The 24,605-nt window shown below is 44.6% G+C and overlaps 1 protein-coding gene across 2 annotated transcripts in view; it reads left to right on the forward strand.

The window, feature by feature from the left end:
* stxbp5l (syntaxin binding protein 5L) overlaps positions 1 to 24,605 on the forward strand; it is a 583,450-nt gene that overhangs the window by 549,887 nt on the left and 8,958 nt on the right. For both annotated transcript variants that reach the window (XM_086006840.1, XM_086006841.1), the window contains 3 exons: positions 323 to 683; positions 1,779 to 1,944; positions 20,054 to 20,165. In XM_086006840.1, the coding sequence (XP_085862966.1) occupies positions 323 to 683; positions 1,779 to 1,944; positions 20,054 to 20,165 (639 nt within the window). The remainder of the gene's footprint in view (positions 1 to 322; positions 684 to 1,778; positions 1,945 to 20,053; positions 20,166 to 24,605) is intronic.

The raw sequence follows: 24,605 nt of genomic DNA on the forward strand, positions 1-24,605 counted from the left end.
TGCTTTTGATTATAGATTCCTTGTAATAAGAAGGACTAAACGAATTTGGCAAATTAGAATTCTTTGCCAAGTATTTATCTGGAATCAGATGTTACAAGACTTTCTCACAAGCAAAGTTAAAATTAAAACGGTATTATGTGCTATTGTCTATATTTCATTTGATATACATGTAACATTAGAAAACTTATCAAGGGTCCTTATGTCAAAATACGATATGATAGAAATGTTAATGTATTCAAATTGGTGAAATACTGGTATTCAATTTCAAGAATGATATTGGCGCTCATGGGTACTACATATAGCCTTTTGATTTTTTTTTCAGGAACTGTGTTAATGTTGAAAGGAGCCCTACTAACATTTTCCTCCTTGGATTCTCTGGGTGGTTTAATACACCCCCCGTATGAGGTGTGGAGGGATCCAAACAGCGAAGATAAAGATGATAAAGGACGGAAAAGAAAACTAGTAACATTTTCACCAACTTCCTCTCAGGAGATGGGGGACCACCAGTATGTAGTGCTCTGCTCAGAGAAACAGGCCAAACTCTATTCCCTTCCTTCTCAAAGCTGCCTGTATGTACACAATATCACAGAGACTTCCTTTGTGTTACGAGCAGATATCGTAACCATGTGCAACAGCATCTGCCTGGCATGCTTCTGTGCTAATGGACATATTATGACCCTAAGGTAACTTTCATGTACTGTAAGTCGTACACTTTATTTCTCCACTATAATTTCTTAATTTAATTTAGTCTATTTAATATTGTAAAGTTAAATTTGTGAAACTTGTTCGTGAAGATTTCCTTTCCGATCTCCCCAGCTGTGAATCAGGTGCAGCCGTTTGGGAAGTCGGTGAACATGGTTCATATATTTTTTCTCTTGAGTCTATCTCTTGAGCATGCAAATAGCAGTGTGCCATTGACTCTGTGTTCAATTCCTTCCTTAATCTCTTTTCCATAGCCTTTGCCCACCCCTGGGTCCAGCAGCTCCTGATCTCTGCGGAATCCCACATGACACCCCTCAAAATAGGGATTAGGCTAAAAGCAGGCAGTTAATTGGCACTAATCCCTTCCCGCCTCGGGTCGGCGGGTCCCAGTGTGGGGCGGGTACCCGCCTCCCCTGAAACTTACGTGGAGGCGGGTTTTGGGCAGGATGGTGTCGGGACCCCCGAAATCGGGATTTTCCCTCCCCACACACCTGAAACCCCGCCTGACGGCTCCAGGAAAATCGACCCCCTTATTAAATCTGAAGTTAAGCTAATAAATAAATCCGGTGTTATCTGGGTGTAAATTGCTTTGCCTATGATTTAATCTTTTAGTACATTATTCACTGAACTGCACATGTCTAAATGCCATTCACATTTCATTCTTTACTAAAATCTTTTATCACTGTCACTAGCTTCTCCAGTTATGAAACATTTCTGCCACCATCTCTTTTTCAGTGCTTTATCTTCCTTATTGTACACCTTGCTCTCTTTTCATATTTCCATTAGATTCTATTTTTTTCTGATCTTCATTTATTTATGGGAGGTTGTTTAATATCAAAATAAATCTAATTAGTAAATGGCCATTATGAGGCTTCACTCAATATAATTATGAATGAAGAATAGATAAGATTCTGTTTTGTGTGCCTTGTAAATGATATTGTGTTTATCAAAAACAAATAGAAACAAATTCATTTTACAGTATATTGCTTGTCACTCCTCACAGAATGGAGATGTTCTTTGTGGTTTTAAACTGCAACAAATATTCTCAGCATTTTTTACATTTTTTTAAACCATAGTTTGCCAAGTCTTCGGCCACTGTTGGATGTAAACTACTTGCCTTTAACTGATATGAGAATAGCACGGACTTTCTGTTTTACAAATGGTGGACAGGCTCTGTACCTGAGTTCCCCCACAGAAATCCAGCGAATTACTTACAGCCAGGAGATGTGTGAAAACCTTCAGGTAAGGCTGCCATTCCATGTGGAAGTTTTCACAGAAGTGGAGAATTTCAATTAATCTTTAATGAGTGTCCCATAATTTGTGAGGTGAGCAAGCAAGAATAATTTAGAGTGGTCTTTTTTGAAAGTAAGGAAACATTGAGAGCGCACCATTTGGTGGAATATTTTCATTATTTTGCAGGAACTATCGTACTGAATTTTGAATAATCGCAGAACATGGTAGACAGTGTAGTATGTGCTGTTTAACAGGCCCTGAGTATTTTTTATTTTAACCGAAAGCCAATGATTTAGTGTAGTGTTAAGGTGCTTGGAGGTTCACAGTTTACATCACATTCTTATCACCGGCATTAAAATAACTTTCACTCCATTAGATCTTTCTGACCATAGCCCTAAATGACAACTAACTTATCTTAGAACTGGTGGAAATACTAAATGATAAGGTTGCATTATGTATCATCGGATGATGTATAAAGTAACATTAAAATTAATGTAACATTTATCCTAAGCAATGACGTTTAATACCTTTCCATAGAGGCTTTTCTTTTGACTTCCGTATGTAAAAAGTTACAGCAGTTTCCAGTAGAGAATAGAAGATGGAAACTGTTGTTTCTGGCTTTGTCCAAATTCTGAATTGTGATGGTCAGGGAGTCCAGAACCAGTGGTCACAGTCTAAGGATAAGGGGTAAGCCATTTAGTACAGAAATGAGGAGGAGTTTCTTCACCCAGAAAGTGGTGAACCTGTGGAATTCTCTACCACAGAAGGCAGTAGAGGCCAATTCATTAAATATATTCAAGAAGGAGCTGGATATATTTCTTAAGGCTATAGGGATCAAGGGATATGGGGAGAAAGCAGGGACTGGGTACTGAATTTGGATGATCAGCCATGATCGCATTGAATGGCGGAGCAGGCTCGAGGGGCCGAATGGCCTACTCCTGCTCCTATCTTCTATGTTTCTATGTCTCAAAAGTGTTACGGTGCTTGAAGGTTCACAATCTGCATCACATTCTTATCACCAGCAGTAAAAGCAGCTTAAGACATTTTGCTGGTGAGTTGGTGTAGGGTGGAGTTTGGGAGGATGGTGAGTTGGTGTAATGTGGAGTTTGGGAGGATGGTGAGTTGGTGTAATGTGGGGTTTGGGAGGATGGTGAGTTGGTGTAATGTGGAGTTTGGGAGGATGGTGAGTTGGTGTAATGTGGAGTTTGGGAGGATGGTGAGTTGGTGTAATGTGGAGTTTGGGAGGATGGTGAGTTGGTGTAATGTGGAGTTTGGGAGGATGGTGAGTTGGTGTAATGTGGAGTTTGGGAGGATGGTGAGTTGGTGTAATGTGGAGTTTGGGAGGATGGTGAGTTGGTGTAATGTGGAGTTTGGGAGGATGGTGAGTTGGTGTAATGTGGAGTTTGGGAGGATGGTGAGTTGGTGTAATGTGGAGTTTGGGAGGATGGTGAGTTGGTGTAATGTGGAGTTTGGGAGGATGGTGAGTTGGTGTAGGATGGAGTTTGGGAGGATGGTGAGTTGGTGTAATGTGGAGTTTGGGAGGATGGTGAGTTGGTGTAATGTGGAGTTTGGGAGGATGGTGAGTTGGTGTAATGTGGAGTTTGGGAGGATGGTGAGTTGGTGTAATGTGGGGTTTGGGAGGATGGTGAGTTGGTGTAATGTGGAGTTTGGGAGGATGGTGAGTTGGTGTAATGTGGAGTTTGGGAGGATGGTGAGTTGGTCTAAAGTGGAGTTTGGGAGGATGGTGAGTTGGTGTAATGTGGAGTTTGGGAGGATGATGAGTTAGTGTAATGTGGGGTTTGGGAGGATGGTGAGTTGGTATAATGTGGAGTTTCGGAGGATGGTGAGTTGGTGTAATGTGGAGTTTGGGAGGATGGTGAGTTGGTGTAGGTTGGAGTTTAGGAGGATGGTGAGTTGGTGTAATGTGGAGTTTGGGAGGATGGTGAGTTGGTGTAATGTGGGGTTTGGGAGGATGGTGAGTTGGTGTAGGGTGGAGTTTGGGAGGATGGTGAGTTGGTGTAATGTGGAGTTTGGGTGGATGGTGAGTTGGTGTAATGTGGAGTTTGGGGGGATGGTGAGTTGGTGTAATGTGGGGTTTGGGAGGATGGTGAGTTGGTGGAGTTTGGGAGGATGGTGAGTTGGTGTAATGTGGAGTTTGGGAGGATGGTGAGTTGGTGTAATGTGGGGTTTGGGAGGATGGTGAGTTGGTGTAATGTGGAGTTTGGGACGATGGTGAGTTGGTGTAATGTGGAGTTTGGGGGGATGGTGAGTTGGTGTAATGTGGGGTTTGGGAGGATGGTGAGTTGGTGGAGTTTGGGAGGATGGTGAGTTGGTGTAATGTGGAGTTTGGGAGGATGGTGAGTTGGTGTAATGTGGGGTTTGGGAGGATGGTGAGTTGGTGTAATGTGGAGTTTGGGACGATGGTGAGTTGGTGTAATGTGGAGTTTGGGAGGATGGTGAGTTGGTATAATGTGGAGTTTGGGAGGATGGTGAGTTGGTGTAATGTGGAGTTTGGGAGGATGGTGAGTTGGTGTAATGTGGAGTTTGGGAGGATGGTGAGTTGGTGTAATGTGGAGTTTGGGAGGATGGTGAGTTGGTGTAATGTGGAGTTTGGGAGGATGGTGAGTTGGTGTAATGTGGAGTTTGGGAGGATGGTGAGTTGGTGTAATGTGGAGTTTGGGAGGATGGTGAGTTGGTGTAGTGTGGAGTTTGGGAGGATGGTGAGTTGGTGTAATGTGAAGTTTGGGAGGATGGTGAGTTGGTGTAATGTGAAGTTTGGGAGGATGGTGAGTTGGTGTAATGTGGAGTTTGGGAGGATGGTGAGTTGGTGTAGGGTGGAGTTTGGGAGGATGGTGAGGGTGTAATAAGCGGCTTGGGAGGATGGTGAGTTGGTGTAGGGTAGAGTTTGGGAGGATGGTGAGTTGGTGTAATGTGGAGTTTGGGAAGATGGTGAGTTGGTGTAATGTGGAGTTTGGGAGGATTGTGAGTTGGTGTAGGTGGAGTTTGGGAGGATGGTGAGTTGGTGTAATGCGGGGTTTGGGAGGATGGTGAGTTGGTGTAAGTGGAGTTTGGGAGGATGGTGAGTTGGTGTAATGTGAAGTTTGGGAGGATGGTGAGTTGGTGTAGGTTAAGTTTGGGAGGATGGTGAGTTGGTGTAGGTGGAGTTTGGGAGGCTGGTGAGTTGGTGTAGGTGGAGTTTGGGAGGATGGTGAGTTGGTGTAGGGTGTTTTCAGTGGATTATGCCAGCTAGAATGACGTTGCAGCCTCCCAGCTGGTACCTACTGTGCATTGCAGCAGTTCCAGTACACTGAGCTCTAGCTACTTCCTGCAGACTTGCCAAATATTGCTGATTATGAATGATAACTACTCATTTTGGCCTATGACTGTGACTATGAATTATGGGATGCATTTTGCTCTTAAAAATAAGTAAAAGCTCCATATGTTTGAACATAATATATCACTTGTGTCAATTGAAAATGTCATGTCTAAAGCTGCTTTTATATTGGATTAAGTATTGTGAGCCACATGGCTATTGACCAAATTGAGCAGGATTCAACAAAGAAGGACAAAGGGATTAATTAAGAAGGGGAAAATAGAATATGAGAGTAAGCTTCCAGGGAACATAAAACTGACTTTAAAAGCTTTTATAGATATGTGAAGAGAAAAGGATTGGTGAAATCAAGCGTAGGTCCCTTGCAGTCAGAATCAGGGGAATTTATAATGGGGAACAAAGAAATGGAGGACCAATTAAATACATATTTTGGTTCTGTCTTCACAAAGGAGGACACAAATAACCTCCCAGAGATGTCGGGGAACATAGGGTCTGATGAAAGGGAGGAACTGAAAGAAATCAGTATTTGTAGGGAAATGGTGTTGGGGAAATTGATGGGATTGAAGGCCGATAAATCCCCAGGGCCTGATAATCTACATCCTAGGGTACTTAAGGAAGTGCCCTAGAAATAGTAGATGCGTTGCTGATCATCTTCCAACATTCGATGGAATCTGGAACAGTACCCATGGATTGGAGGGTAGCTAATGTTACCCCACTATTCAAAAAAGGTGGTAGAGAGAAAACGGGGAATTACAGACTGGTAAGCCTAAAATGCTAGAGTCCATTATAAAAGATGTAATAGCAGAGCACTTGGAAAACAGTGACAGGATCAGACAAAGTCAACATGGATTTACAAAAGGTAAATCGTGCTTGACTAATCTACTGGAATTTTTTGAGGATGTAACTGGTAAAATAGATAAGGGAGAACCAGTGGATGTGGTGTATTTGGACTTTCAGAAGGCTTTCGATAAGGTCCCGCATAAGAGATTAGCATGTAAAGTTAAGGCACATGGGATTGGGGGCAAGGTACTGACTTGGATAGAGAACTGGTTGGCAGACAGAAAGCAAAGAGTTGGAATAAATGGGTCTTTTTCCGAGTGGCAGGCAGTGACTAGTGAGGTACCGCAGGAATCGGTCTTTGGACCCCAGCTATTCACAATATATATTAATGATCTAGACAAGGGAACTAGATGTAATATCTCCAAATTTGCAGACGACACAAAGCTGGGTGGGCGTGTGTGCTGTGAGGAGGATGCCGAGAAACTCCAGGATGATTTGGACAGGTTGGGTGATTGGGCAAAAGCATGGCAGATGCAATATAACGTGGCTAAATGTGAGGTTATCCACTTTGGTGTCAAAAACAGGTAGGCAGATTATTATCTGAATGGCAATAGATTGGGAGAAGGGGAAGTGCAACAAGACCTGGGTGTCCTTGTGCACCAGCCACTGAAGGTAAGCATGCAGGTGCAGCAGGCAGTTAAGAAGGCAAATGGTATGTTGGCCTTCGTAGCAAGAGGGATTGAGTACAGGACCAAGGATGTCTTGCTGCAGTTATACAGGGCCTTGGTGAGACCACATCTTGAGTATTGTGTGCAGTTTTGGTCGCCTTATCTGAGGAAGGATGGTCTTGCCATGGAAAGAGTTCAGCGAAGATCCACCAGGCTGATACCTGGGATGGCAGGAATGACGTATGATGAGAGATTGGGTCGATTGGGCTTGTACGCGCTGGAGTTTAGAAGAATGAGAGGGGATCTCATTGAAACTTATAAAATTCTGACAGGACTGGACAGACTAGATGCAGGAAGGATGTTCCCGATGGTCAGGGTGTCCAGAACCAGGGGTCACAGTCTAAGGATAAGGTCGGTTGGTACAAACGACGTAGATAGGACAAGGAAGGAGGTTCTGTTAAAGGAGTATGAACAGTGTGGTAAACCACTGTCGTTCACGGTGTTCACTATTGTTGTTGTTGTTGTCGTTCACTCTTGTTTCACTGTTATACCTGACTATGCCTCAGCTGACTCCGCCCTTGGCTACCTGGTATAAGGACGGCTGCACGGCAGCTCTCTGCCATTCGGTCGTCCACTAGAGGCATAGTCCTGATCTGTTTGTAGTTGCATTCAGTAGTTAATAAAAGCCTGTTGTTCTGAACTCTACTCAGCCTTTTATTAGAATCGATAGCGCATCAAACAGCTAGGGGTCAAATTAAAAAACAGAACCTCAAGGGTAATAATCTCTGGATTATTACCTGAGCCACGAGCGAATTTGGCTAGGATAAATAAAATTAGAGAGTTAAATGCGCGGCTCAAAGACTGGTGTGGGAGTAATGGGTTTTGCTTCTTGGGACACTGGCACCAGTACTGGGACAGGAGAGAGCTGTTCCGTTGGGACGGACTTCACTTGGCCAGTGCTGGGACTAGAATCCTGGCGAATCATATAACTAGGGCTGTAGAGAGGACTTTAAACTAATTAGTGGGGGGAGGTTTCTAGAGAGCAAATAATAAAATGACAATGGAGAAGGTCATAGACTTAGCAGTGGGGGAATTAAAAAACAGAGCATGTCAGGAAGGGACAGAAGGTATGGAATAAAAGGTAAAGTAGTAAAAAGGGAAAAAGCAGGAATTAAGTGTCATAAAACATATTTGAAAGTTTTTTATCTGAATGCACGTAGCATTCGTAACAAAATGGACGAGTTAACGGCACAAATAACTACATATGGGTATGATCTTGTGGCCATTACAGAAACATGGCTGCAGGGTGACCATGACTGGGAATTAAACATACCAGGTTATTTAACAATCAGGAAGGACAGGCAGGAAGGAAGGGGAGGTGGGGTGGCTATGTTAATAAAGGAAGGAATCACTATAATACAGAGAAATGATATTGGGTCAAAGGGTCAGGATAGTGAAACAGTTTGGGTGGAGATAAGGAATAATAAGGGGAAAAAAACACTAGTGGGCGTAGTCTATAGGCCTCCGAACAGTTGTAACTCTGTTGGACGGAGTATTAATCAGGAAATAGTTGAGGTTTGTAATAAGGGAACTGTAACGTCCGTGTGTAATTGAGACACGGACTGCAGGAGTTGGTTATAACAGGTGTTTACTGAATGGAGACAAAACTGGAACAACTATACAAAGTTACTACACAGGCTTATATACAGGGGTGGTCACTACTGGTACTGCAGTATACAGGGGCTGCAGAATATAGTTCCTTCTTCAAAGTACATACACTACAATTCCTCCCCTTTTAGCTAAACAGTACATAACATTTGATTCATAATTAAATAACATATTTACAATTACAGTTGCTATATACATTAGCTGAAGTTAAGCAATTATAAATTCAGTCTTTGAGGAGGCTTCCTGATTCTGTCCGGATAACGCCTCTTTGGGGTATCAGGTTCTTCTGGCAAAGTTGATTCGGGATCAACGTCGTTGTTTGGTTCGTCTGCTTCCAATATCACCGATTCTGAGGTAGATGCAATTGCTACTTCGGTTTCATCACCAGGTGTATTGGATCGTGGTGTGGATTTGACGTTTTCCAGTGACTCTAGAATCTGGTCAGCATGGCGTCTTACAATGCTCTCTCCAACGTCCACGGTATACATTAGAGGTCCTTGCCGTCTGCAGATCGTTCCTGGCTGCCATTTCTCTGTGCGGTAGTCCCGGGCCAAAACTAGTTGACCTATCCTAAAACTCCTGGTTGGCCTTTCATTCATATTCTGAAACTGCCTGTTCTCCACATCTCTTCTGATGTTTGGCTTAACCAAATCCAAGCGGCATCTTAGTCTTCGATTGAAGAACATCATGGCTGGAGTTTGGTTGGTAACCGCATGTGTCGCATTCCGGTAGGCAAACAAGAAGTTATCCACCTTGTGTTGTAGGGGTATGTCTTCATTACACATTGCCTTGATAGCCTTCTTGAATGTTTGAACGAACCTCTCAGCCAATCCATTGGTGGCTGGATGATATGGGGCGGATGTGTAATGCTTAACACCATTGTTCTTTAAGAACCTCCGGAACTCTTCAGACACAAACTGTGGTCCATTGTCGGAGCAAATCTGTTCAGGCAGCCCATTTCTGGCGAATATGGTTCGTAAGACTGTGATAGTTTTTTCTGTGGTGGTTGAGGACATTTTTATTACCTCTGGCCACTTTGAATGTGCATCCACCGCAATTAAAAACATCGAGTCCATAAATGGACCAGCAAAATCAATGTGCACCCTTTGCCATGGAGATGAGGGCCACTCCCATGGATGTAGAGGGGCTTGTGGTGGGGCATTTTGGACCTTCTGGCATCCTGTACAGCTCTTGGTCATCTCTTTGATTTCTCTATCGATTCCTGGCCACCACACAAACGCTCTGGCTAAGTTCTTCATTTTTACCCCTCCCAGATGACCCTCATGAAGCTCATTGAGCACTCTATCCTTCAATTTGGGTGGAATTACTACTCTGGATCCACACATCAAGGTTCCTCGGCACACTGACAGCTGTTCTCTACTCGGCGAGAATGCTGGCAACAGTGGTTCGCCATGTGCTGGCCACCCCTTCACCGTTAAATCATAGACCCTGGAGAGTGTCGGGTCATTTCGTGTTTCCTTTTCTATGTTTGCATTCGTCACAGGTAGACATTCGACTATGGTCGAGTGGAATATCTCCACAGGATCCACTGCAGGTGCTTCTTCCACCGTCGGCAACGGTAGGCGCGACAATCCATCAGCATTCCCATGCTGTTTAGTTCCTTTGTACTCGATGTCATATTGGTGTGCCCCTAGGAAAAGGGACCACCTCTGTAGCCGTTGTGCTGTCATTATCAGGACGCCCTTCTGAGGGTTGAAAATGGAGACAAGAGGTTGATGATCAGTTAGTAGAGTAAATTTCTGTCCGTGCAGGTAGTGATTGAACTTCTTCACCCCCCACACCAGGCTGAGGGCCTCTCTGTCAATCTGGGCGTAGTTACGCTTGGCTGAAGTTAACCAGCGTGATGCAAAAGCTATCGGCCTCTTTGAACCATCAAGGAATTTATGTGACAGTACCACTCCAATGCCGTAGGGAGACGCATCACACGCCAGTCTTATCGGTAGTGATGGGTTGTAGTGAGCCAATACTTCTCTTGAAGTGATCAGGTCTTTACACTTCTGAAAAGCCCGCTTACATTCATCGTTCCATTTCCATGCTAATCCAGTTTGTAGTAGGGCGTTCAGTGGGTGCAGAATTGTAGACAAATTCGGCAAAAACTTATGGTAGTAATTCACCAATCCGAGGAATGACCTCAGTTGCGACACATTTTCAGGCGCTGGAGCCTTAACTACCGCTTCAATTTTGTCAGGGGACTTATGTAACCCCTCTTCATCAATCACGTGGCCACAATACGATATCTGTTTCTTAAAAAATTCGCACTTGGGGCGATTGGCTCGTAGCCCATGTTCTCTTAGTCTAGTGAGCACCTGCTCTAGGTTGGCAAGGTGTTCACTGTCATTTTCACCTGTCACTAGGATGTCGTCCAAGTAACACTGAGTCCCCGGAATCCCTTGCAGGACTTGTTCCATCGCTCTTTGCCATATCGCCGGAGCTGATGCTACTCCGAATACCAGTCGATTATACTGGTAAAGACCTTTGTGAGTGTTTATCGTGAGATATTTCCTAGAGGATTCTTCAACCTCCATCTGCAAATATGCTTGTGCTAGGTCAATTTTTGTAAAACGCTTCCCTCCAGATAGTGAGGCAAAAATATCTTCTATCCTCGGGAGAGGATACTGTACTGTGTGAAGGACTGGGTTCACAGTCACCTTGAAGTCCCCACAGATGCGAACCTTCCTTGGCTCCTCAGACTTATTGTTTAACGTTTTCTTCATGACAGGAACGATGGGTGTCACCCACTCGCTCCAGTCTACCTTAGATAACACGCCTGCATTCTCCAGATTCTCCAGCTCTGCCTCGACAGCTGGGCGAATTGCATACGGTGCCGGTCTTGCTTTGAAAAACTTGGGAATTGCATTCTCCTCTATTTTTATCGAGGCGGTTACGCCTTTAAGAGTTCCCAGCCCTTGTTGAAATACCTCTTTAGCGTTAGCTAAGATTTTTGACAATTGTCCAGGTGTGACGTCGTCATCCTTTTTACCAGCCACAGTCAGTGCCTGAATGGAGTGCCAGTCTAAACTTATCTTTCTGATCCATTCACGTCCCAATAACGGTGGTCCACCATTTGCAGTATGTACAGATACAATTTCTGCATTTCCTTGTCGTTGTATTCGACAGGCACCCTTATTTTCCCTCTGGGGTATACTTTCTGCCCCGTATACGTCTTCAAGACAATGGATGTGTCTTTCAAGGGTATGTGTGAGAACAGCCGCTCGTAGTCTCGTCGATTCATGACGGTCAGGGCTGATCCTGTATCCAATTCCATTTTGACTTGGGACCCTGCTATCGTGAGGGTGACCCAAATGGTTCGGTGATCCTCTTTTGCGATTACGTTGTGTAGTTTGAGACAGCTTAGTCTCTTGTTCCCGGATTCACTATCGCTTTTCTGGTCTTCGGAACTACTTTCCGTCATCTTTTGTACTTTCCTGTACTGTTCCTTAGTAGCCTTTTTGTTGTCGTTAGTCTTCTTCCCGGACCTGCAAACTCGTGCAATGTGTCCCATCTTTCCGCATTACCTGCATGTTTTGTCCTTGGACCAGCAGTCCTTCTGGTCATGGGTTGTTCTGCCGCAGCGATAACATTTTTCAAATCCCCGTGTCATTTCATGGGTGCCGTATTCCTGTGGCTTTTGCTGTATTTCCGCAGCTCCCCTTGTTGCTGCTTCGTACGATACTGCCACGCTGAAAGCCTTATCTAGCGTCAGCTCTTTCTCTGAGAGTAACCTCTTCTGGGTTCCTTCACTCAGGAGTCCACAGACAAATTTGTCCCATAGGGTATCTGCCAGTCCTGCTCCGAACTGGCAGTGCTTTGATAGCTTGCGTAGTTCCGTATGGTAATCAGCATTGCTCTCATCTTTATGCTGATTTCTCTTGTGGAATTTAAATCTTTCTGCTATCAGCAGCGGTGTAGGATTTAGGTGTTCCTGTGGGATATCAACAATTTCGTTAAAACTCTTCGCCATCGGTTTGACTGGAGTGATCAGGTTCCGCAATAGGCCGTACGTTCTTGCGCCCATTAAGTTTAGTAGTACCGATGCCTTTTTCTCATCGGCTACTTCATTTGCCTTGCAATGTACTTCGACTCTTTCCACATACGTGGTCCAGTCTTCTATTGCATTATCGAAGGCAGTGATATTGCCAGTGTTCGGCAGCTTGGAGATCTAAGATGGCGCCTCCCGCGCTTTGCCTTCTTCCCCGATTGAACAAAATGGCGCCTCCCGCGCTTTGCCGCCTTCCCCGCTGGATTAAGATGGCGCCTCCGTGCTTTCTGTCTTTTTGTGCTGCTGCTAGCGCTGTTGCTGGCGTTTTTATGCCTTGATGGCGACGCCCTATGGTCTTCGCGCACTTCCCCCCCGCGCTGCTGCCAACGCCACGGTCCCCGTGGCAAACTGCAGCTCCTCGCGGCTTTCTGCGCTTCTAATTTCTTTTATTTTAATTACTGTTCCCGTCATCAGAGCAGACCCTATGGGACACTTTCCTCCCTCTTCTCGGGTCTGTATGCTGCCCGGCTTCGTAGCACCGGCCGCGCCCTGTGTGCTCCACTCTCTCTCTCTCTCCTCTTCCCGACAACGCTGCTCAGCCCCGTTGAAAAGCCACCCGATCGAGCTCTAGCCTGCCGCAGCCCAGGAAGGATCAGTGTACTACCTGCCACCAGCCCGATTAGCTGGAACACCATAGACTGGATAACCAAGCCCAGCTCTCGACAGCCTCTCCTGCAAATCTTCGAATTCGATGAATCAGAGGGCGGTTGCCCACGGTCGACGCCCGTTTCTTTTGTTTGTTTTTTTTTCTTTTTTGGGGGATTTCTTCCTTCTGGCCTCGACCTCTAACAACTTCACTTCAGGGATGGATCCCCGTGAGGTGGTACAGAACTGTAGGTAAGTTCGGATCTGTTCGTCGCCAGTGTAACGTCCGTGTGTAATTGAGACACGGACTGCAGGAGTTGGTTATAACAGGTGTTTACTGAATGGAGACAAAACTGGAACTACTATACAAAGTTACTACACAGGCTTATATACAGGGGTGGTCACTACTGGTACTGCAGTATACAGGGGCTGCAGAATATAGTTCCTTCTTCAAAGTACATACACTACAGGAACAGCTATAATTATGGGGGATTTTAACTATCATATTAACTGGACAAATCAAATTGGGCAGGGCAGCCTTGATGATGAGTTCATTGAGTGTATTATGGATGGGTTTCTTGAGCAGTATGTAACTGAACCGACCAGGGGGCAAGCAACCTTAGATTTGGTCCTGTGTAATGAGACAGGATTAATTAAAAATGTCCTAGTAAAGGATCCCCTTGGAATGAGTGACCATAACATGGTTGAATTCCATATTCAATTAGAGGGTGAGAAGGTTGGATCTCAAACAAGCGTGCTGAGCTTGAATAAAGGAGACTATGAAGGTATGAGAGCGGAATTGATTAGAGTGGACTGGGAAAATATATTAAAGGGTAAGACGGTACATGATCAGTGGTGTACATTTAAGGAGTTATTTTACAACTTCCAAAAAAATATATTCCACTGAGGAAAAAAGGGTGTAAAAGAAAAGATAGCCATCCGTGGCTAAGTAAAGTAATTAAGGATAGTATCCAACTAAAAACAAGGGCATATAAGGTAGCCAAATCTAGAGGGAGGATAGAAGATTGGGAAGTCTTTAAAAGACAGCAAAAAATAACTAAAAGATTGATTAAGAAAGGGAAGATAGATTATGAAAGTAAATTAGCAAAAAATATAAAAACAGATAGCAAAAGTTTTTATAGTTATATAAAGAAAAAGGGTGGCTAAAGTAAATGTTGGTCCCTTAGAGGATGAGACTGGGAAATTAATAGTGGGAAACATGGAGATGGCAAAAACACTGAACAAATATTTTGTATCAGTCTTTACGATAGAGGACACTAAGAATATCCCAACAAGGGGCAAACAAGGGGCTCTAGGAGGCGAGGAGCTAAATACGATTAAAATCACTAAGGAAGTGGTACTTGGTAAAATAATGGGACTCAAGGCGGATAAATCCCCTGGACCTGATGGCTTACATCCTAGGGTCTTGAGGGAAGTGGCGGTAGGGATTGTGGATGCATTGGTAATAATGTTCCAAAACTCCCTGGTCTCAGCAAAGGTCCCGGAAGATTGGAAAACTGCTAATGTAACACCCTTATTTAAAAAAGGGTAGTAGGCAGAAGGCTGGAAACTATAGACCTGTTAGCCTAACATCTGTGGTTGGTAAAATTTTAGAGTCCATTATTAAGGAGACAGTAACGGGACATTTGGATAAACATAATTTAATAGGACAAACTCAGCATGGTTTTATGAAGGGGAGGTCATGTTTGACAAATTTGCTTGAGTTTTTTGAGGAAGTAACATACAGGGTGGATAAAGGGGAACCAGTGGACGTAGTGTATTTAGACTTCCAAAAGGCATTTGACAAGGTGCCACACAAAAGACTATTGCTCAAGATAAAAAATCACGGGATTGGGGGTAATATTCTGGCATGGGTGGAGGATTGGCTCTCTAACAGAAAGCAGAGAGTTGGGATAAATGGTTCGTTCTCAGACTGGCAATCAGTAACTAGTGGTGTTCCGCAGGGGTCAGTGCTGGGTCCCCAACTCTTTACAATCTATATTAACGATTTGGAGGAGGGGACCGAGTGTAACATATCCAAGTTTGCAGATGATACAAAGATGGGAGGGAAAGTAGTGAGTGAGGAGGACATAAAAAACCTGCAAAGGGACATAGACAGGCTAAGTAAGTGGGCAGAGATTTGGCAGATGGAATACAATCCTGGAAAGTGTGAGGTTATGCACTTTGGCAGGAAAAATCATAGAGCAAGTGTTGTGTATGTACCTTTAAGAGAATAACTGGTCTCAGACTGCAGTACCGGCAGTGACTACCCCTGTATAAAAGGCGCTAGTGAGCCTCTGTTGTTTTCAGTTTCACGATTGACTTCCATCAGTAAAGACTTATTTTGTTCCACTCCTGCTGTCCGTGTCTCAATCATTCACGGACGTAATACTGGCGACGAGCAGATACGAACCTACCTACAGTCTGCACCACCTCCTGGGATCCATTCCTACAGCGAAGTGAGCAGAGGTCGAGGCCAGAAAGAAAAGAAAGTTAAAGGCAGTAGAAACGGGCGTCGACCGTGGGCATCCGCCCTGTGTTGCAGAGTTGAAGATTGCTGGAGAAGCTGTCGGATGCGGGGCCTGGTTCCTGTCGACGGTGCTTCAGCTAATCGGGCTGGTGGCAGGTAGTGCACTGATCCTTCCTGGGCTGCGGCGGTCGCGAAATCAAGCAGGTGGTTTGCAACGGGGCCGAGCAGCGTTGTCGGGAAGAAGAGAGAGAGAGGGCGGAGCACACAGGTGGTGCTATGAAGCCGGGCTGCGTATAGACCCGCGAAGAGGGAGGCAAGAGTCCCACAGGGTTGTTCCACGACGGGAAAATAATTTTAAAAAATATTGAACGCGCAAGAAACCGCGGAAAGCAGCGCTAACAACAGCGGGGAAGAAGGCAAAGCACGGGAGGCGCCATCTTAATCAGCGGGGAAGAAGGCAAAGCACGGGAGGCGCCATTTTGTTAAATCGGGGAAGAAGGCAAAGTGCGGGAGGCGCCATTTTAGATTTGCAAGATGCCGAAGACTGGTTGTATCACTGCTTTTGATAATACAATAGAGGACTGGACCACGTATGTGGAAAGAGTCGAGTTATATTTCGAGGCAAACGAAATAGCGGAGGAGAAAAAGGCATCGATATTGCTAAACTTAATGGGCGCTAAAACGTACGGCCTATTGCGGGACCTGATTACTCCAGCCAAACCGAAGGCGAAGAGTTTTACCGAAATTGTTGCTGTCCTACAGGAACACCTAAACCCTGCACCGCTGTTGATAGCAGAAAGATTTAAATTCCACAGGAGAACTCAGCACAAAGATGAGAGCAATGCTGAGTATCTTACGGAACTATGCAAGCTATCAAAGCACTGCCAGTTCGGAGCAGGACTGGCAGATACCCTACAGGACAAATTTGTCTGTGGACTCCTGAGTGAAGGAACACAGAAGAAGTTACTCTCAGAGAAAGAGCTAACGCTAGATAAGGCTTTCAGCGTGGCAGTATCGTATGAAGCAGCAGCCAGGGGAGCTGCAGAAATTCAACAAAAACCACAGGAATACGGCACCCACGAAATGACACGGGGATTTGCAAAATGTTATCGCTGCGGCAGAACTAACCATGACCAGAAGGACTGCTGGTCCAAAGACAAAATATGCAGTCAATGCGGGCAGATGGGACACATTGCACGAGTTTGCAGGTCTGGGAAGAAGACCAGCGACAACAAAAAGGCTACTAAGGAACCGTACAAGAAAGTACAAAAGATGACGGACAGTAGTTCCGAAGACCAGATGAGCGATAGTGAATCCGGGAACAGGAGACTAAGCTGTCTCAAACTTCACAATGTAATCGCAAAAGAGGATCACCGAACCATGTGGGTCACCCTCATGATAGCAGGGTCCCAAGTTAAATTGGAATTGGATACAGGATCAGCGCTAACCATCATGAATCGACGAGACTACGAGCGGCTATTTTCACACATACCCTTGAGAGAGACATCCATCGTCTTGACGACGTATATGGGGCAAAAAGTATACCCCAGAGGAAAAATAAGGGTGCCTGTCGAATACAACGGCAAGAAAATACGGAAATTGTATCTCTACATACTGCCAAATGGTGGACCACTGTTATTGGGATGGGAATGGATCAGGAAGATAAACTTAGATTGGCACTCCATTCATGCAATGACGGTGGACGGTAAAAAAGATGAAGACGTCACTCCTGGACGATTGTCAACAATCTTAGCTAACGCCAAAGAGGTATTTCAACAAGAACTGGGCACGCTTAAAGGCGTAACCGCCTCGATAAAAATAGAAGAGAATGCAGTTCCCAAGTTTTTCAAAGCAAGACCGGTACCATATGCAATTCGCCCAGCCGTCGAGGCAGAGCTGGAGAATCTGGAGAAGGCGGGCGTGTTGTCTAAGGTCGACTGGAGCGAGTGGGCGACACCCATCGTTCCTGTCATGAAGAAAACGTTAAGCAATAAGGCCGGGGAGCCAAGGAAGATTCGCATCTGTGGGGATTTCAAGGTGACGATGAACCCAGTCCTTCACACAGTACAATATCCTCTTCCAAGGATAGAAGACATCTTCGCCTCACTGTCTAGAGGGAAGCGTTTTACAAAAATTGACCTAGCACAAGCATATTTGCAGATGGAGGTTGAAGAGTCCTCCAGGAAGTATCTCACAATAAACACTCACAAAGGTCTTTACCAGTATCATCGATTGGTATTCGGAGTAGCATCAGCTCCGGCGAAATGGCAGCCAGGAACAATTTGTACACGACAAGGACCTCTCATGTATACCGTGGACGTTGGGGAGAGCATTGTAAGATGCCATGCTGACCAGATTCTAGAGTCACTGGAAAACGTCAACTCCACACCACGATCTGATACACCTGGTAATGAAATCGATGTTCCAATTGCAGCTACCGCAGAACCGGTAATATTGGAAGCAGATGAACCAAACAACGACATTGATCCCGACTCAACATTGCCAGAAGAACCTGATACCCCAAAGAGGCGTTATCCAGACAGAATCAGGAAGCCTCCTCAAAGACTGAACTTATAATTGCTTAAACTTAACCAATGTATCTAGCAACCGTAATTGTGATTGTAATTAGTTATCATTTAGTTGTTAAATGAATGTTATGTACTGTTTATCTAAAAGGGGAGGAATTGTTGTGTATGTACCTTTAAGAGAATAACTGGTCTCAGACTGCAGTACCGGCAGTGACCACCCCTGTATAAAAGGCGTTAGTGAGCCTCTGTTGTTTTCAGTTTCACTATTGACTTCCATCAGTAAAGACTTATTTTGTTCCACTCCTGCTGTCCGTGTCTCAATCATTCACAGACGTAATAGCAAGTTATTATCTTAATGGCAAGAAACTGGAAAGTACTGTAGTACAAAGGGATCTGGGGGTCCTGGTGCACGAAACTCAAAAAGTTAATATGCAGGTGCAGCAAGTGATCAAGAAGGCCAATGGAATGTTGGCTTTTATTGCTAGGGGAATAGAATATAAAAACAGGGAGGTATTGTTGCAGTTGTACAAGGCATTGGTGAGACCGCACCTGGAATACTGCATACAGTTTTGGTGTCCATACTTAAGAAAAGACATACTTGCTCTAGAGTCAGTACAAAGAAGGTTCACTCGGTTAATCCCGGGGATGAGGGGGTGGACATATGAGGAGAGGTTGAGTAGATTGGGACTCTACTCATTGGAGTTCAGAAGAATGAGAGGCGAACTTATTGAAACATATAAGATTGTGAAGGGGCTTGATCGGGTGGATGCGGTGAGGATGTTCCCAATGATGTGTGAAACTAGAACTAGGGGGCATAATCTTAGAATAAGGGGCTGCTCTTTCAAAACTGAGATGAGGAGAAACTTCTTCACTCAGAGGGTGGTAGGTCTGTGGAATTTGCTGCCCCAGAAAGCTGTGGAAGTTACATCATTAAATAAATTTAAAACAGAAATAGACAGTTTCCTAGAAGTAAAGGGAATTAGGGATTACGGGGAGCCGGCAGGAAATTGGACATGAGTCTAGGTTCGGAACGGTCATGGCCCTGTGGGTAGCGGAGCGGGCCCAGGAGCCGTGTAGCCTGGTTCTGCTCCTATTTCTTGTGTTCTAATTCTGTGTTAGATTTCAGGAGTTGGTTCTATTCCTGGTTCTGGCTGGGGTGGAGATCACCTTTTACAGAAGGTAAGCACTGTAGAAAATATAGGGACAGAGTGATCTCCTGGACGAGTTTCGATCGCCTAGATGGGTCGGAGAGGAATTTCCCAGATTTTTTCTCCCAAATTGGCCATTGGGTTTTTTATCTGGTTTTTCGCCTCTCCCAGGAGATCACATGGGTTCGGGTGGGTTGTAGAGTGATAGTAGATTTGAGGTTAGGATCAGATCAGCCATGATCTTATTGAATGGTGGAGCAGGCTCGAGGGGCCGATTGGCCTACTCCTGCTCCTATTTCTTATGTTCTTAAGGGGTAGGCCATTTAGGACAGAAATGAGGAGGAATTTCTTCACCCAGAGAGTGGTGAACCTGTGGAATTCTCTACCACAGAAGGCAGTAGAGGCCAATACATTAAATATATTCAAGAAGGAGTTGGATATATTTCTTAAGGCTAAAGGGATCAAGGGGTATGGGGAGAAAGCAGGGACCGGGTACTGAATTTGGATGATCAGCCATGATCGCATTGAATGGCGGAGCAGGCTCGAGGGGCCGAATGGCCTACTCCTGCTCCTATCTTCTATGTTTCTATGTTAGAAAAGGATTTCAGTGTACTATAAGCAGGCACTGAAGCACACTGACAATTCCAGTAGGTATTAATTACATTGCTGCTTCCAGCCCTGCAACCAGAGCCCGCAGTAACAATTGTAGTAGACTTTCTGCTTCCATAACTACAATTAATTGTGATAGTTTTAGTAAACTGAGAGAATTGTTACATTGCTGCTAAAATAATTACTACTAGTTGATACTATTTTCTCTCCGCTACCTTCCTGTCCATGAGTTTTGAGGTTATTGACTCTGTTTGTACATTTACTTTTTCAGGAAATGCTTGGAGATTTGTTTATTCCTATTGAAACCCCAGAAGCCCAAAACAGAGGTTTTTTAAAGGGGCTGTTTGGAGGAAGTGGACAAACTTTTGATAGAGAAGAACTATGTAAGTTAATGAGAAGACACTGTAACTTGCCATCACTTACATTTCACAGGCAATACAGTCGTCATTACTTAATTTAGATAATCCTTTACACTAGATTTTGGTCAGGCACAAATAGATTCCATTACATTAAAATATTCAACGTGATAAATGGAATCATGGTAGGTCTACCGGAGTGTCCAAATTCATATGCTTTACAGTATCATGACGGAAAGGTGATTTTCCTCACCAATTTTGTGTGCCAATTTATCTTCCTCCCCTCTTCTAAAATGTGTACCAAAGAAAGGGAGAAATAATCTTTTAAAAAAGTGAGTTACATTTTTTTTAAAAATAATACATTGCTATGGAGCAAGAGAATACTACATGTTGTGCTACATAAGTGTATAGTGCCTCGTCCTGTTCCTTCTGCCAAAATACATCACCTCACACTTCTCTGTATTAAATTCCATCTGCCACTTGTCTGTCCATTCTGCTTGCCTTTCTATGTCCTGTTGCAGTCGATTGGTATCATCCTCACTGTTTGCCACACCCCCAAGTTTGGTGTCATCGGCAAATTTAGAAATTCTACTCTGTATTCCAACATCCAGGTCATTTTTATATATCAAAAAAAGCAGTGGCCCCAGCACTGACCCTTGGGGAACACCACTGTCTACCATCCTCCAGTCTGAAAAACAGCCATTTACCACAACTCGCTGTTTTCTGTCCTTAAGCCAATTCCTTATCCAAGCTGCCGCTGACCCACCTATTCCATGAGCCTCAATTTTGTTAACCAGCCTTCTATGTGGTACTTTGTCAAACGCCTTCTGAAAATCCATGTAGACAACATCTAATGCATTCCCTTCATCAATCCTCCCTGTTACTTCATCAAAAAATTCAATTAGATTAGTCAAACATGATCTGCCTTTTACAAATCTCTTTAATTAGCTTAAACCTTTCCAAGTGCCCGTTAATTTTTTCCTTGATTATTGTTTCTAAAACTTTACCCACTACTGATGTTAAACTGACTGGTCTGTAGTTACTAGGATTGTCCTTACACCCTTTCTTGAACAATGGTGTCACATTTGCCACTTTCCAATCCTCAGGCAGCTCCCCAGCATCTAGGGAAGATTGGAAAATTATGGCAAGCCCTTCCACTATCTCCTCCCCCAATTCCCTTAACAACCTGGGATGCAAGCCATCTGGACCAGGCGACTTATCCACTCTAAGCATACCCAGCATTTCTAGTACATCCTTTCTATCAATTTTCACCGCTTCCGTTGCTTAGAAACATAGAAGATAAGAACAGGAGTAGGCCATTCGGCCCCTCAAGCCTGCTCCGCCATTCAATGAGATCATGGCTGATCATCCAAACTCAGTACCCTGTCCCTGCCTTCTCCCCATATCCCTTGATCCCTTTAGCCTTAAGAAATATATCTAACTCCTTCTTGAATATATTTAATGAATTGGCCTCAACTGCCTTCTGTGGTAGAGAATTCCACAGGTTCACCACTCTCTGGGTGAAGAAATTCCTCCTCATCTCTGTCCTAAATGGCTTACCCCTTATCTTTAGACTGTGACCCCTGGTTCTGGACTCCCCCGCCATCGGGAACATCCTTCCTGCATCTAGTCTGTCTAGTCCTGTTAAAATTTTATAAGTTTCAATGAGATCCCCTCTCATTCTTCTAAACTCCAGCGGGTATAAGCCCAATCGACCCAATCTCTCATCATACGTCATTCCTGCCATCCCAGATATCAGTCTGGTAAATCTTCGCTGCACTCCCTCCATGGCAAGAACATCCTTCCCCAGATAAGGCGACCAAAACTGCACACAATACTCAAGGTGTGGTCTCACAAAGGCCCTGTACAACTGCAGCAAGACATCCTTGTTCCTGTACTCAAACCCTCTCGCTACGAAGGCCAACATACCATGTGCCTTCTTAACCGCCTGCTGCACCTGCATGCTTACCTTCAGCGACTGGTGCACAAGGACACCCAGGTCTCATTGCATTTCCCCTTCTCCCAATCTATTGTTGTTCAGATAATAATCTGCCTTCCAGTTTTTGCCACCAAAGTGGATAACCTCGCATTTATCCACATTATACTGCATCTACCATGCATCTGCCCAATCACCCAACCTGTCCAAATCATACTGGAGTTTCTCGGCATCCTCCTCACAGCACACACGCCCACCCAGCTTTGTGTCATCTGCAAACTTGGAGATATTACATCTAGTTCCCTCGTCTAGATCATTAATATATATTGTGAATAGCTGGGGTCCTAGGACCGATCCCTGCGGTACCCCACTAGTCACTGCCTGCCACTCGGAAAAAGAACCGTTTATTCCAACTCTTTGCTTCCTGTCTGCCAACTAGTTCTCTATCCATGTCAGTACCTTGCCCCCAATCCCATGTGCCTTAACTTTACACGCTAATCTTTTATGCGGGACCTTATCGAAAGCCTTCTGAAAGTCCAAATACACCACATCCACTGGTTCTCCCTTATCTATTCTACCAGTTACATCCTCAAAAAATTCCAGTAGATTAGTCAAGCATGATTTACCTTTTGTAAATCCATGTTGACTTTATCCAATCCTGTCACTGTTTTCCAAGTGATCTGCTATTACATCTTTTATAATGGACTCTAGCATTTTCCCCACTACCGATGTCAGGCTTACCGGTCTATAATTCCCCGTTTTCTCTGTACCACCTTTTTTGAACAGTGGGGTAACATTAGCTACCCTCCAATCCATGGGAATGTTCGGGAAAGTGTCGCAATCCCGCACCGCTTCTACCTTTTCCACTTCTAATGATATTTTGTCAGCATCCACCTCCTTAGTAAACACCGATACAAAGTACTCATTGAGTATTCTAGCCTTGCCCTGCGCCTCTAAGCATATATATCACCTTCTTTGTCCCTAATAGGCCCCACCTCACCTCTTACTACCCGCTTACTGTTTACATGCTGGTCGAAGATTTTTGGGTTCCCTTTTATGTTAACCGCCATTCTACTCTCATATTCTCTCTTTGCCAATCTTATTTTCATCTTCACTTCCCTTCTTAACTTATTGTATTTGGTCTGGTTCTCCCTTGAAGAATTCACCTGACATGCATCATACATAGAAACATAGAAACTAGGAGCAGGAGTAGGCCATTCGGCCCTTCGAGCCTGCTCCGCCATTCAATGAGATCATGGCTGATCATCCAAACCCTAGCACCCGGTCCCTACACCGACAGCCATCCCACCCAAGCCCTATTCCCGTAACCCCACATATTTAATCCCCCCTAACACTAAGGGCCAATTTTTATCATGGTCAATCAACCTAACCCGCACACCTTTGGACCCTCTTTTTTTGTTTCATCATCTTCTCTATCTCCCTCATCATCCAAGGAGCCCTTGCTTTGGTTCCCTTACTCTTCCCTCTTGTTGGAATGTATTTGGAACATCTCCTCTTCAAAGATCACCCATTGTTCCGTTACAGTTTTTCCTGTCAGTCTTTGGTTCCATTTTACCCTGGCTAGATCCTTTCACATCCCATTGAAGTTAGCCCTATTCCAGTTTAGAAGTTCCACTCTAGATTGTTCCTTGCTCCTCTCCATTGCTAATCTAAATCTTATGATATGATGATCACTCGTACCCAAGTGTTCTTCCACAGACACTTGGTCGACCTGGCCCACCTCATTCCCCAGCACCGGATCCAGCAATGCCTCCTTTCTAGTTGGGCGAAGAACATACTGGTCAAGGAAATTCTCCTGAACACATTTCAGAAATTCCTCCCACTCCTGTCCCTTTACCCTAGCATTATCCCAATCGATATTTGAATAATTAAAGTCCTCCAATAATACCACTCTATAGCTCTTGCATATCTCTGCGATTTCCCTGCAGATTTGCTCCTCCATCTCCCTCTCACTATTTGGAGGCCTACAGAATACCCCCAATAGCGTGATCATACCATTTTTGCTCCTCAACTATAACCAAATGGATTCTGTCCTTGTTCCCTCAAGAACATCCTCCCTTTCCAACACTACAATGTCTTCCTTAATCAGCACTGCCACCCCACCTCCCTTTTTTCCTTCCCTATCTTTTCTGAACACCTTGTACCCTTGAATATTAAGTGCCAAGTCCTCACCATTTTTAAGCCACGTTTCCGTTATTGCCACAACATCTTATTTCCACACAGCTAATTGTGTTTGCAGTTTCCAGAACTGTGAACCGGTTAGCGAACGAGATGCACTCTGGGTATTCCTGCCCTACCTGCCTGGTCCTCCTTCTCTGTCTGGTGGTCACCCATTCCCTTTCTGCCTGCACATTTTAAGGCTGCAGGGTGACCACTTCTAGAAACGTGCTTTCCAAGTTTTTCTCAGCCTCGCGGATGCACTGTAGTGACTCCAGCTGCCGCTCAAGCTCCGAAACCCGGAGCTCGAGTTGCTGCAGTGGGCAACACTTCTTGCACACATGGTCGTCCAG

Source organism: Somniosus microcephalus, chromosome 14 (assembly GCF_052327205.1).
Source record: "Somniosus microcephalus isolate GS21.2 chromosome 14, FLI_Smic_1.0, whole genome shotgun sequence".
Lineage (NCBI taxonomy): Eukaryota > Metazoa > Chordata > Chondrichthyes > Squaliformes > Somniosidae > Somniosus > Somniosus microcephalus.